The 13,118-nt window shown below is 43.6% G+C and overlaps 1 protein-coding gene across 2 annotated transcripts in view; it reads left to right on the top strand.

The window, feature by feature from the left end:
* si:ch73-374l24.1 (protein kinase C alpha type) overlaps positions 1-13,118 on the top strand; it is a 78,600-nt gene that overhangs the window by 51,489 nt on the left and 13,993 nt on the right. For both annotated transcript variants that reach the window (XM_034539820.1, XM_034539819.1), the window contains exons 4-7: positions 3,851-3,962; positions 5,854-5,982; positions 12,689-12,845; positions 12,963-13,097. In XM_034539820.1, coding sequence (XP_034395711.1) covers positions 3,851-3,962; positions 5,854-5,982; positions 12,689-12,845; positions 12,963-13,097 — 533 coding nt within the window. The remainder of the gene's footprint in view (positions 1-3,850; positions 3,963-5,853; positions 5,983-12,688; positions 12,846-12,962; positions 13,098-13,118) is intronic.

The raw sequence follows: 13,118 nt of genomic DNA, 5'->3' as shown, positions 1-13,118 counted from the left end.
AATTGTAATTCTTTTAAACGTTATACACCTTCTTGCTGCTGGTTTCAAGCTATTACATCGATTGGCAGCTGATGGCGTTATTACAGAAAGAGCGTTTTATAAGGGAAGGAAACACATTCAGTATTATCAAAGATGCACAGAATGCACTTTGGTGAGAAACGCTGGGCTTAAACGTTACTTTTCTTTGTTTAGAAGAAAACTCCACAGGTCACCTTCCATAAGCAAAGTCCTCTTTCTTTTAATCTTCCAGTGGCTCCAGAGAAATGAAGTGCTGCTTGGGGACACTTCGGTAGGCCGGACGCTTGACAACAACCTAACATTATCAAATCAAACAAGGATCACAGACTTAAACATGCTTTTGCCTATGAAGCTTTGTATGAGTACATGACACTTTGTCTACGTAGCCACCAACCAAATGTGCATGAAGCAGACGTGAAGGCAGATCTGGAGCCTATTAACCAATTAACCCCAAACACGAGTCACATCAGCCTCTGCTCTCCTCCCATCACTTCTTATGGTGATAATGTCCAATTAGTAATGAGGTAATGTTACCTCTAACGGCCCTGTCCATGCCTGACTATAATGAGTCCGACTCCCGTTTGACTCATTGTCACTCCGTTCTCATCATCGACCTCTTCCTCTTCGTCTGCTTGATGTGGCCCTCGTTACGCTCTGAGGAATTCGGCAGCAGCAGCATCATCATCTCGCCTCGCTGGAACCGACTTCCCTCCTGGTTTCTCCCCTCAGCAGCTCTGTGTCCGTTAGTGTCCGCGGTTTGTCCGCCAGCATCTTTCCCCAGCACAGCGTGACGTCCGGGATGAGGATATTTGATAGATACAGGCTGAAAACGACGAGCGAGCAAGTCCCTTTTTCCACTCGTAGATATTTGATGTGTTTTGCATCTGCGTGCCAGAGTTCAGCTCCATGACTAACCTGTTTTGGATCTTACACGATTCACTGTCTGTTGGTGATCGGTGAGTCATGTGTTCATTCTTCTGGAAACAGGCGGAGCGGCAACAACAGTAAAGACATCGGATAAACAAACCTAGAGGGAAAGCTCTGTGGTGCGCATCTAAGTGAACTGGCAGAGACGACAGCTCACAGACATTTTACCCATGAAGGGATTACTGAACGGTGTTACCGAAACCAGGGGTCCAAAGGGCCCTGAGCCACAACCTCTGTGTGGAGAAACTGTTATGTGTGTAAAAGGGCCGCTGTATAATGAAACCATGCAACATGATTTCCATGGTGTCAAAGAAATGATCAGATTTCTTCTCTGCTGGAAGAAATCAAAAGCGTCTAGAACTGTGTATTCACTGTATTTCATTGTGGCAGTGTGGGCCTTGATGAAAGCTGCCAAGAGTGCTGCCTCTTCAAGTGTTTGCACATTTAAATATCATGCATATTCTTTTTCTGGTTGATACGCAATGAAAACAAAGAAAGGACTAGTGGACAAATTGAATGTAAACAGAGTATAACTATAGAGGAGCACTCGTACATGTTTTTTCTTTTTCTTCTTTTGGCAAAGCCTGAAACATTTTTAGCCTCGCAAAAATAATGAGGCTTGTTAATTGCAGATAATGCTGCAGGAAAGAGAAGCTTATACAGAGAGAGATGTATTGTTATTTTGGAGGTTATTATTTGTGTTGTCTTAGTATATTATAATCTCTCCGGGCTTTGAGGGCAAGGACAGAGATCATTTGTGGACAGTTCTTTGTGTGTGTGTGAGCAATTGTTCAGTTTGTGCCTTTTTCTGGGGTTTTGTACCACCACACATGGCTCTGAGATGGCCCCAAGGGTGGAATAAATGCACGCATGCGTGCAAACACGCACACACATGCAGGAGCCCAAGGTGCTGAGCAAATTATGTCTTCACACCCGGCCCCTTCCTGCGGCTGGCTGCACTGAGTCAAAGTCTCAGGATGACTGTGAGTGGAAACGCTGCTATTTCAAAAGAAAGAGTCCCTGGTCTCTTTTAAGATACATTCAAACTTCTCACAGTTGAAAAGAATGCAGTCAGGAGGCGAAAAAATGTTTGGAAGGGAAACCCAGGAGAGAGACGATTGAGCCATCTGTTTTGTTTTGTTTTTCTCAAGAAAATCCTCCAGGAAAGGCCGTAGGAAAGGAGTAAAAATAGGCGAACTAAGTACATGTTAATTAGTCTTTTCAGGGCTCTCACCACTGACTCACTTCACTGCCAATCACACCCAACACACAGACTTCCCCTCCACGTCTTCTTCTGAAGTCACGCTTGGGAAAAGGCACTTTTCAATGACATGTGCCCATTTACTTAGTCAGTGGCCTGTATAATTACACATGCAGCCATTCTGACACATTTCATTGTGATGGAGTCTCTGGTGGGGGTTTATCCACCCTCATTGGTTGGGCTTTAATTTACGATCACAATGTTTGTTTTGTGGTGATTGTAGATATTATCTAACCTCCATTATCACAATGTTGACTGGAGAATATATTAATTGATTTTCAACAAATGAAACTTGAATGACATGTGGTGAAGAACAGATTATACCTTTTATATTCCTGTTTCTTGGAGCATCGATCCCCATTTACTCATTTACTTTGCTCAGATAGATAAACGGTTTCTGGCGCTGTACAATCACTATGGTGTGTTTGTGTGCCTTAATAACACTTGAAAAGGCTGCATACCCTGAGGGTATAGAACCTTGAGGTCAGAGAACCCTGAGATCAGAGCATAGAGTCTTGAGGTCAGAGCATAGACCCCTGAGATCAGAACATAGAACCCTGAGATCAGATAACCATGAGATCAGAGCATAGTATCTTGAGATCAGAGCATAGAACCCTGATGTCAGAGCATAGAACCCTGATGTCAGAGCATAGAACCCTGATGTCAGAGCATAGAACCCTGAGGTCAGAACATAGAACCCTGAGATCAGATAACCCTGAGGTTCAGAGCATAGAACCCTGAGGTCAGAGCATAGAACCCTGAGGTCAGAGCATAGAACCCTGAGGTCAGAACATAGAACCCTGAGATCAGATAACCCTGAGGTTCAGAGCATAGAACCCTGAGGTCAGAGCATAGAACCCTGAGGTCAGAGCATAGAACCCTGAGATCAGATAACCCTGAGATCAGAGGATAGAACCCTGAGATCAGAGCATAGAACCCTGATGTCAGAGCATAGAACCTGAGATCAGAGGATAGAACCCTGAGATCAGAACATAGAACCCTGAGATCAGAGCATAGAACCCTGAGATCAGAGCATAGACCCTGAGATCAGATAACCCTGAGGTTCAGAGCATAGAACCCTGAGATCAGAGCATAGAACCCTGAGATCAGAGGATAGAACCCTGAGATCAGAACATAGAACCCTGAGATCAGAGCATAGAACCCTGAGATCAGAGCATAGACCCTGAGATCAGAGCATAGAACCCTGAGGTCAGAACATAGAACCCTGAGATCAGATAACCCTGAGGTTCAGAGCATAGAACCCTGAGGTCAGAGCATAGAACCCTGAGATCAGGATTTGGGAAAGTCTGGTCCACTGATGATATCATGATGATGCATCATGCAGCTAAAACGTACTGAGAAATTACAGTGAAATACTGTTATGTGTCTTAATGAGGCAAAACAATCTGGATCTTTGGAAACTACTAAGCGATGTCACTAACTTTCCAGAAGCGTCATGAAATTGTGTATTAGAACATTTGATCATACATCTACACGTAGAGATATTATGGAGTTTTCTTTTTGAGAGCTGATGGCGTTGTTAAATGTTATAATTTGGAATATCTTAGGTTCTAAGGTGTCTTGAGGGCCCTGACGGTTCCCCTCCTTTAATACTATTTTATTGTTTTCCCATTTGTTGCTCAGGACCCCAGAAGCAAGCACAAGTTCAAGATCCACACATACGGCAGTCCCACCTTCTGTGACCACTGTGGTTCACTGCTGTACGGACTCATCCACCAAGGGATGAAGTGTGACAGTGAGTACCCTGTGTGTGTGTGTGTGTGTGTGTGTGTGTGTGTGTGCACCTGTGTCAAATGTGCTGCACTGGTCGGCCCTAATGAGAACAGATGGGAATAGACTGGTTCTGAACTCCGCTCCTCCACATCTGCAGCCCAGGCAGAATTCACTGTCTTCTCCACGCTCCCATTCTTTCCACCCACACGGCTTCCTTTGCATGTACAGTATGACCCCCATCCGGCACTTATTTTAATCCCCCTCCCACCCCCCATTTCTTATTTTTCATTTCCCAATTCGTTTCTCTATTGTCCCTCACATCCGTTCCCCTCTTTTTCTCTCCTTCCAGTTTTTATATTTCCTTTTACATTTAGCCCACCCACCACCTCCCCGGTCGCCTCCTGACTCCACGTTATCTCCATCCATCACCCTCTCTCTCTCCTGCTCTCACTCTGTCCATCCATCTGTGGGTCTCTGGTGGCGGCCCTGTTGCTGATGGTAGTGGGAGCACACCCGAGCAAATAGATGCTTCCCCATCTCTCGTCTGTCCTTGTCTGCAGCACATCAGCCTGACAGGCCTGAATGGTGAGGGAGAAAAGGGGGCGAGAGCAGGAGAAATGGATGGTTGGATGAAAGAGGACAGAAAGTAGAGAGAGGAGGAAAAGAGGAGGTTGAGAGAAAGTAAGGAGAGAATGAGGGGAAGAGGAGAACTAAAGCTTGGTCTCTCTCCCCTCTGGTCCCTCATCTGTTTGGCTTTGTCGAAGTGTGTGTGTGTGTGTGTGTGTGTGTGTGTGTGTGTGTGTGTGTGTGTGTGTGTGTGTGTGTGTGTGTGTGTGTGTGTGTGTGTGGAAGCTGCTAGTCCAGTGAATGGTTGGTGATGATCTGCTTTCAGTGATTATATCTCTAAGTTAATGTGGTGATTACTTGCTGCTCTCACTCATTCAAATTGAACAGTGAAACGTCTCCAAACCAACTCGTCGGCTCCATTCGGTCTGCAGCCTCTTGTGTATCAGTCTGTGGGTCCAACAGCCTGTTAGTGCTTCAAAAGGTTTCAATGTTCCAACTGCTAAATGTGACTACTCTCCTACTCACGAACCTCAAGTTGAAAAGAGTAGGTCTTAAATTGCTGCAGCGCAGAAGGCGAGGTGAGCAGACACCTGCTTTAAACTGACTCACGATGAATAATAAGTTACCTGAAGCAATATGTGTAATTTATATATTTGCAGCTGCAAAACCCACACTTGTTTTGTTTCTGTATTCCTCAAGGCTGCAAACGACAAGAATACATCTGAGTTTGATTGTATCTGCCCGTGTCATTGAGGCACTGGATCCCTCTTGTTATATGTTTCTCTCATATCTCACCTCAGCAGCAAAGTTCCTCCCGGCCACAGTTTGGTTTTCTTTTGGTTTCCATTACAGACATTCTCATTTATTTATTGTTAAAATGATGTTAATTGCGTGTGGAGATATTCAAGAATTCAGAGTTCATCTTTAAAGTGAGATCAAATGTGTGTTTTTTTCAACTCCCTCTTTTTGTTTGTGTTTTAAAATATATATGAGAATGTGTTTTCATTAATTGTTTTAATCTTTTATTCATTATTTTGTTGTAATTCAAGGCAAAGCTCCTTATAAAATGTTGTCTTTTTCTGCTGTCATTGTTTCTTTTCCCTCCCCATCACACGACGCCAACTACTTTTGCAAATGTTCTACCAAAGGCACATTTCTCCATGCAAAAAGTGCTTCACAATTTGCATTTCAAAAGTTTAAATGCAGCGTAATGTGCAATCCAACACTCACCCATCCTCCCTTTTCATTCACACGATTCACCCTCAAATGCATGGAGTAATAGAAAGAGGCGATCCTATCCGAGTGCCCTCCAGATGAACACACCTCTCCTTTCTGTCTCTTTCCAGCCTGCGACATGAACGTGCACAACCAGTGTGTGGTCAACGTGCCGAGCCTGTGTGGGACGGACCACACGGAGCGCCGGGGTCGCATCTTCCTCAAGATCGAGGTCATCTTGGACCGGCTGCACGTCACAGGTCGGTCTCCAAAGTGTTGGTGAACTCTACAGAAACACTGTGTTTCCTCTTCCTGTGGCCAGACGCTCAGGGACACTGAGAGGAGGCTGACTTAAACTCAAGTGACTTAAACTGCACCGGATGTCACTTTTTGAGCTAATCCAACTTTGGTTTTCAAATCCACCAGCGCGGGGCTGTGAGGTTATTTTCGGGTAGTGGCAGCTCCCTGGACTGACGGTCATGTGACTGTATTGCTATTACAAAAGTATGATCACAGAAGCAACTGTTTTAATGTGTTTTAAGGGAATCAAGCATCATGTGGTTCCAGACGTTTTTCGCCTGAAACCACAGTAAATCTAATTTAATAACTTAACAACTTAAAGCTGAACTCAAACTGTAACTTCACTAGAACATAAAAAACCCCTCCAGGGGAACCGTTAAAAACAATATAGCTTGCATCAGCATGAAAAATGGAAGTCATCGCCGCCTTCATAACCTACGTCTGTGCGTATTTCCAACACCTCCAAATGATGCTGTCAGTCAGCAGCAGCTCCCGGAGTGGACAACTCCCCGTGGTTACACCCCCTTTGGCAGGGAGGGTCACTTCTCCGTCTCACACACACACACACATGGCGAGACAGTGGCGTTCAGGGAGCATCGTGAGTGCTGAGGCCAATAAAGTGTTTTTAACTCAGTGGGGATCAAACAGGAATCACCTCCGGCGACAGCAGGGTTAGAATGGCACATGTGATTGACTTGGAAATATATTGCTTTCATAAAAAAAACGTGTTTGTTGTTGAGGAAAGGAATATCACAGTCAGCTTACAGCATTTGTTCACTCTGCTTTTATATTACTGTTTTATTTTTAATTACAAAGACGGTATGGCAACGAGGCAGAATATGACGGCGGCGGTCTGGTTGACATGGTTACCTCAGCAGTCCTTTCAGATCAGGCTGAATGGACACAGCTGAAGTGAACCGGCTCACAGAAGATGTTGGATTGATGTGCGCTCTCGCGTTGTCCTTGATTTCCATGCGTACACACACCAAAACACCCGGCAGCGCTCCAGTGTCGTACTTTCATACAATACCCATAGCGATCATTTCTTAAGTGTGAAATGTGATTTTTGGAGATAATGGTAATTTGTAGAAAGAAAATAAAAGATCCTTACACTCAAAGGCAACTCACACGCCACACTCCGGACATTAAATACACAAGCAAGTACAACGAATAAAAGTCATTTGGACCATTTAGGGTGAACTAAGGGTGTGAATTCTATTCATGATTACAGGACACGCCTCCTCGTAACAGGTGAAAGGTAGCACCACACCCGTTCTGATGTTGGTTTCATGTAACAGGCCAGCTGGATATGTCAGGGCTAATTTGGAACAAACATTATATAAATATCTGTCTATTAAGCTGCTAGACGCTCCACTATGTACACCAGCGTGTTGCAGTTGTCTGTCTAATGTTTGGTTTTGTAAAGAGTGACAACAATAGAGAATATACAGGCACACAATGTAGTGGGTCTTTCTTAAGTGATGATTGAGAGCTATTCTTTTTGTATGAAACTATCCATTGTTTTTTGGTTGTTGTTTTTTTAATCCTACTCATGGTGCTTTCAAGTATGCATATTCAATTAAAAGGATAGAGAATCAGACTTCAGTTGAGACGGTGATTGTGATTGACAGAGAAGAGAAGATCAAGAGCGATGCCGAGGAGGAAGTTCTGTTTGTCTGTTTGTCTGTTTGTTTGTTTGTTTGTTTGTTTGTTTGTTCCGCCTCTCAAATGGCAGCGGTCTGATCTCCGGCTCCCCTCCGGCTCCCACGGACAAGTGGCGCAGCGTTGTGGGTCACTGCACCGATGTGAACTTGATTACATCTTAACAGTCAAGAAAACAGACACATATCCCGGGCTCTCTCTCTCTCTCTCTCTCTCTCTCTCTCTCTGTAAACCCACTCCTCTCTTCCCTCCCTGTATCTCTCCTCTCCATCCCTTCTTCCTATATTGACATTTCCTGTTATCTTCTTCGACCTGTTCCTTCGAGACCGTAGCATGTCTTCCTCCCGGCCTCTTGCCATCTATTTTCCTTCCATAATTGCTGTGATCTTGTCGTCTTCCTTCCGTTTTTTCCTCAATAACATCAACATCTGTCCTTTTTTTAATATCGTGCTCTCTTCTTCTACCAGCTGAAACTAGTTGGGTGACTGGTCCTCCTTCTTCTCCTACATCCTCAGTCTCTTATCATCTTCATTTACCTCCTTCATCCTCCTCTTTACTCCTGATCAACATCTCTTTTAGCAAAAGTGACATAAACAACCTGTGGGCATGAGAAGAGGTTTATTCTGGAGCTTTAAGAAAAGACAAACATGCACACGACCCTCCATAATCGGCCCTCATGCACACGCACACACACACACACGCACACACACACACACGCACACACACACACACACACACACAGGGCATCTGAGGCTGTGGACAAAGTGAGCGCACAGCGGTGGACTCGGGGACATTTCCCACTGCTGACATAATGGCCTCAGGTTTGAAGCCCAGTTGAACAAGAACTTTTTATTTTTCTCCTCAACTGCCACCAACTGATCACACCATCGGGCCTGTTGTACACATAAAGGCTTGATTATTAATTATTAATTCTAAGAGGCTTTTGTCAAATATGAGGATCGCATTTACTGTCTCCGTATATGATTATTGTCTGCGCTTGTGATTATGTTGTGTTTCACAATTATTTTTTTATTTTTTTTCCATTAGTATGAACAGATATTGAATGATACAATTTCATGCAGTAATTATATGTCTATATTTATACAAACATGAAATATGATATTTATTCTCCATTTAATTAATTAATTAATTCCATTCTTTGTTTGGGTTAGGGAGCAAATACATGACAAATACATTTAGAAAACACTTCAAACTGTCAATTTCTGCACATTAAACAACAATTGTGTTTGTATTGAGTCCTGCATGTCTTTCAATAATTCACATAAAAATGTGCTCAATGAATCTTGACTGAAGGGAGTGTGGGTGGAAAAGTAGTAAAGCACCACTCATGTCTCACTTAGTATCAGTGAACATTTCCTTCTTAAGCCTTTGTTGAATTTCCTGATTGCACTTTCTTCAAGCGACCACAACCACAAATAGAAATCTTAATATAAGTGTCTCCAGTGTGTGTGTGTGTGTGTGTGTGTGTGTGTGTGATGGATCCCTGACAGCACTGCAGGGATCCATCCAGCTCCCGTTTGGCCGTGCAGCTTTCCCCTTCAGATTATCGGGCATTCATTGGTTGCACATGGCATTGTTATGCAACAGCACATTTGGATTTCAAAGCCTTTTTTGGGAGATTACTCTGGCGGCCCACTGCAGCCCTGCACCGGCCCCGGGATCCAAATGACATGTCATGTTTAGCTGTGGCATATTTTGTTATCAAGCAGACATTCAGCTCAGATACAGGAGACACTGTGAGCACGGATGTGTGATTTCTTTTCTTTCTGGGTTTGCAAAGAATATCATTAACAATAAATCACGGCGGACGCAGGTTTGCACTCAGCCTTGTTGTCTTCAGTTGTTCTGGATGCATTAAGTGCAGGGAAATAACACTTGGCACTTTAGAGAAATTATCTGAGGTATAAGACAATAAATAAAGAAGAAAGAACTTGAACTTTGTCGTTCTTTTCCTCCCAACAACACAGGATCCAGGCTCTAAAAGTCTCATCTAAGTGCCAGCGCACTTTCTTATTGTGTTTTAGTGTAAAAAGGCAGAACATTTCACTCCTGTGTCCCTCCGTGCACGGCAGCAGCAGATGCATGCTGGTAGTTTTGCTTCCTACGTGATGAAAACATCAGGCTTGTCTCAGTGGTAGTGGATTGGTGAAGTCTCAATATGCTTCTGTCATAACATGCATCTGCTTCTGTCATGTGTGTCGTACATCAAAAGAGACAAAACTCACGCACGAACATCTCATTCTATTGGTAACTCCTCAAGAGGAGCATACAGAAGGAAAGCAGCTCTTGTTGTATCTAAGCAACCGCAGACAGTAGAGATGGTCCTTGATCACTGATGATGATGTTTCATTATGTGTGTGTGTGTGTGTGTTTGAGAGAGAGAGAGAGAGACAAGCACAAAAACATAAACTGTGTCTGTAACTTGCACACACACTATCCATCGTCATCTGTTTGTTTATCTGTGTGTGTGTGTTTGCCTCATTAGTGTGTTTACAGGCGTGTTCATGTTGCTTTGGCATTGTGTGGCGACAGCGTTGCCATGGAAACGACTGATGCCTTTTACGCTGCCACAGGCAGCGGAGGGGAGGATTCAGATGAAAACGTAGGATGCTGAGATTTTCCTTCTTCTCCTTTTACTTTATTTTGCGTGTGTGTGTGTGTGTGCGTGCGTGTGTGTGTGTGTGTGTGTGTGTGTGTGTGTGTGTGTGTGTGTGTGTGTGTGTGCGTAGGCTTGTGGGCGAGCAAGAGAGAGAGAGAGAGATTGCTGTATCTGAGTGATTGTATTGATAAGGAGTGAACTATGAGGTTGACGTCTGGCTTCTTCTGTCACAGACACAACTCAGTGAGGGAGAGACCTGCACTGCCCTCTACTGGCTGGCAGGGGAGGAGCATGACAAAATGAAGAAATATTACAATATACACTTCATTGTCTTTCGTGTTTCATTGAACATGAACCAAATGTGAAATTCTTTCGATAAGAGATTTTTGTGTTCAAATATATATATTATAATGAAATTGAAAGCATGATGCTCATATTTAAATTCATGTTTCTGCATAAATAAATAATTGTCATCTTTTTCATCTCATTAGCTTCTCTCTTCACTCAGTGATGAAGATGAAGATGTAGAGCTTATTCATTCTTTTTTTGGGACAGTGTTTGATAAAGTAATTCCCATCAAACTAGGAAAAACACCCAAAATAGAAAAGCCAGTGTAGGACAGCAACTAATAATTATTTACAATGTTGATATTGGATTTAATTAACCTTTTGGTCTGTAAAAATAAAACAAATAAAGAAATCACTGACAAACTGAAAAAAACACTTGTGGAAAAGTAGATTTGAGGCATTTCTCATTGATTTGTCTTTGTTTTTATTCTACTAGCAAGTTATTTTCATAATTCATAACTTTTCCTCCCTTAAAACCATTTTCTTACTAACATTATACTCTCACGCATGAACATCAGCTACATATCAAAATCTGATTAAATGGCACAAACACTTGTTTTCTAATGGTTCAGTCGTGGGATATTTATGGTTTGGAGCGGAAATATATTGCCACTGTTTTAATGAAGAATGTCCTCGTGTGAAAGTTCACGCTGACTCCTTTTTTCTTTCTCCTTTGTCCTCTCTGTGTGAGTGATTGCTGAAATATGCAGAGTGGGTAAAGGATGATTCACCGTTATCTGGTTTCTGCTCTCCGGCCGTTACAGTTCTGTCGTGTTTTCACGTTGTTTCTTTTCTCCGCAGTCGTCGTTTCAATAGTGACATTTATGTGTGCGTCCATGTGATGTTGCTAAGTGGGGCAGCGCTGGAGTCGGCCCATTGGCCACTTACAGTAGATGCTGTCGCCATGGTGAAAATGACATGCTCGTGCCACCCCGTCCCCCCCCCCTCCCTCCTCCTGTTGCTATGGAACAACACTCCTTTTTTTCCATTTGTCAGTTATCACACACAGAAACATCACTCGTCCCTCATTATATTCTCACTTATTGCCTGACCATAAAGGAGAGGGACTGAAGAGTGTAGTTTAACCATCACCTGTCTTATTCGACAACAGCGCGCGTGTGTGTGAGACAGTCTTTTAGTGAGAGTAATATCTTTTATTTTGCAGTAACACCCACCAGCGCTATAAACCAGTTGGTGCAGTTTCACAAGTGCATCTCGACAGTATGTTTTGCTTCACAGCACCTGCTGTCAGCGCGTGTGGCCTCAGCCATTGGCTGAGTCACTGGGGACAGAAGCACTGAGCTCGCTGTGCGTTGCAGGACTTTCTGGTCCTTTGGTGGTTTTGCCCGGCCTTGTCTCCAGCGCCTGCTCCCTGTCTCCTCAGGTCAGACCTGCCACTCTCAAACCATCCACTAGATGGCCTCAGACTCTCTTGGCAGTCCTGGTTACCGCCCACCTGTACACAGCTGTTCACAAATGTGAAGATTTACAACTTCACTTTGATTTTAACTTTTTTAGACTTGCAAAAAAAACTGGATACCTTCCCAAAGTTTAGAAAGTATGTTGTGAAAAAAAAAAAAACTCAAATCATTTTATTATTTTACAGCTTACAACCAAGAAGAGAACCATGACAAACAAATGTTACGTTACTGAGTGGCAGTTGGAATAATTGATACCACAAATAATTCTGTTTTGTGTCCAAAATGTAAGTAGAGGCACCAACAAAAAATGTAAATATATAAATACAAATTACAGCAAACGGAACTAAAGAGCACATTGTGTCTACTACACGTTTAAGACTCGGGTCTTCACTCATGACCTGAGTGCAAAGTCTTATATAGTACAGAGAGATCGTTCTGCTTGAAACTCATATAAGTGTTTGCCGTCTGGCCTCGGGGTGACCTGCAGTGACTCACCGCCCCGTCTCTATAAATCTTAACCCCTGAATCAGTTTGGAGTCATGAAGTCTCAGATTTTGTCTCGTGGCTCAAACACACAGTTACACTTTCTCTCCCCGTCTTCTCTTCCATCCTCTAGTGGGTGAAGCCAGGAACCTGATTCCTATGGATCCAAATGGCCTATCAGACCCGTACGTTAAACTCAAGCTCATCCCTGACCCAAAGAACGAGACCAAGCAGAAGACCAGAACCATCCGTTCCTCTCTCAACCCCTGCTGGAACGAGTCCTTCAGCTTGTGAGTTAACGATCACTTCACGGTATCAGGTTACACAATGAAAGTAGACCTCTTGTCCTTACATGCTTCTTTTTCCTCCTGTGTGTGTGTGTGTGTGTGTGTGTGTGTGTTATTCAGTAAGCTCAAAGCATCAGATAAGGACCGCCGTCTGTCCATTGAGGCGTGGGACTGGGACCGAACCACCCGTAACGACTTCATGGGCTCCATGTCGTTTGGAGTGTCTGAGCTCATCAAAGCGCCCAACTGCGGATGGTACGTTGTCTTTTTAGTCCC

This window comes from Cyclopterus lumpus, chromosome 8, assembly GCF_009769545.1.
Source record: "Cyclopterus lumpus isolate fCycLum1 chromosome 8, fCycLum1.pri, whole genome shotgun sequence".
In the NCBI taxonomy this organism is placed as follows: Eukaryota; Metazoa; Chordata; class Actinopteri; order Perciformes; family Cyclopteridae; genus Cyclopterus; species Cyclopterus lumpus.
The sequence above is the reverse complement of the archived record's forward strand: the minus strand, read 5'-3'. Positions and strand labels throughout refer to the sequence as shown.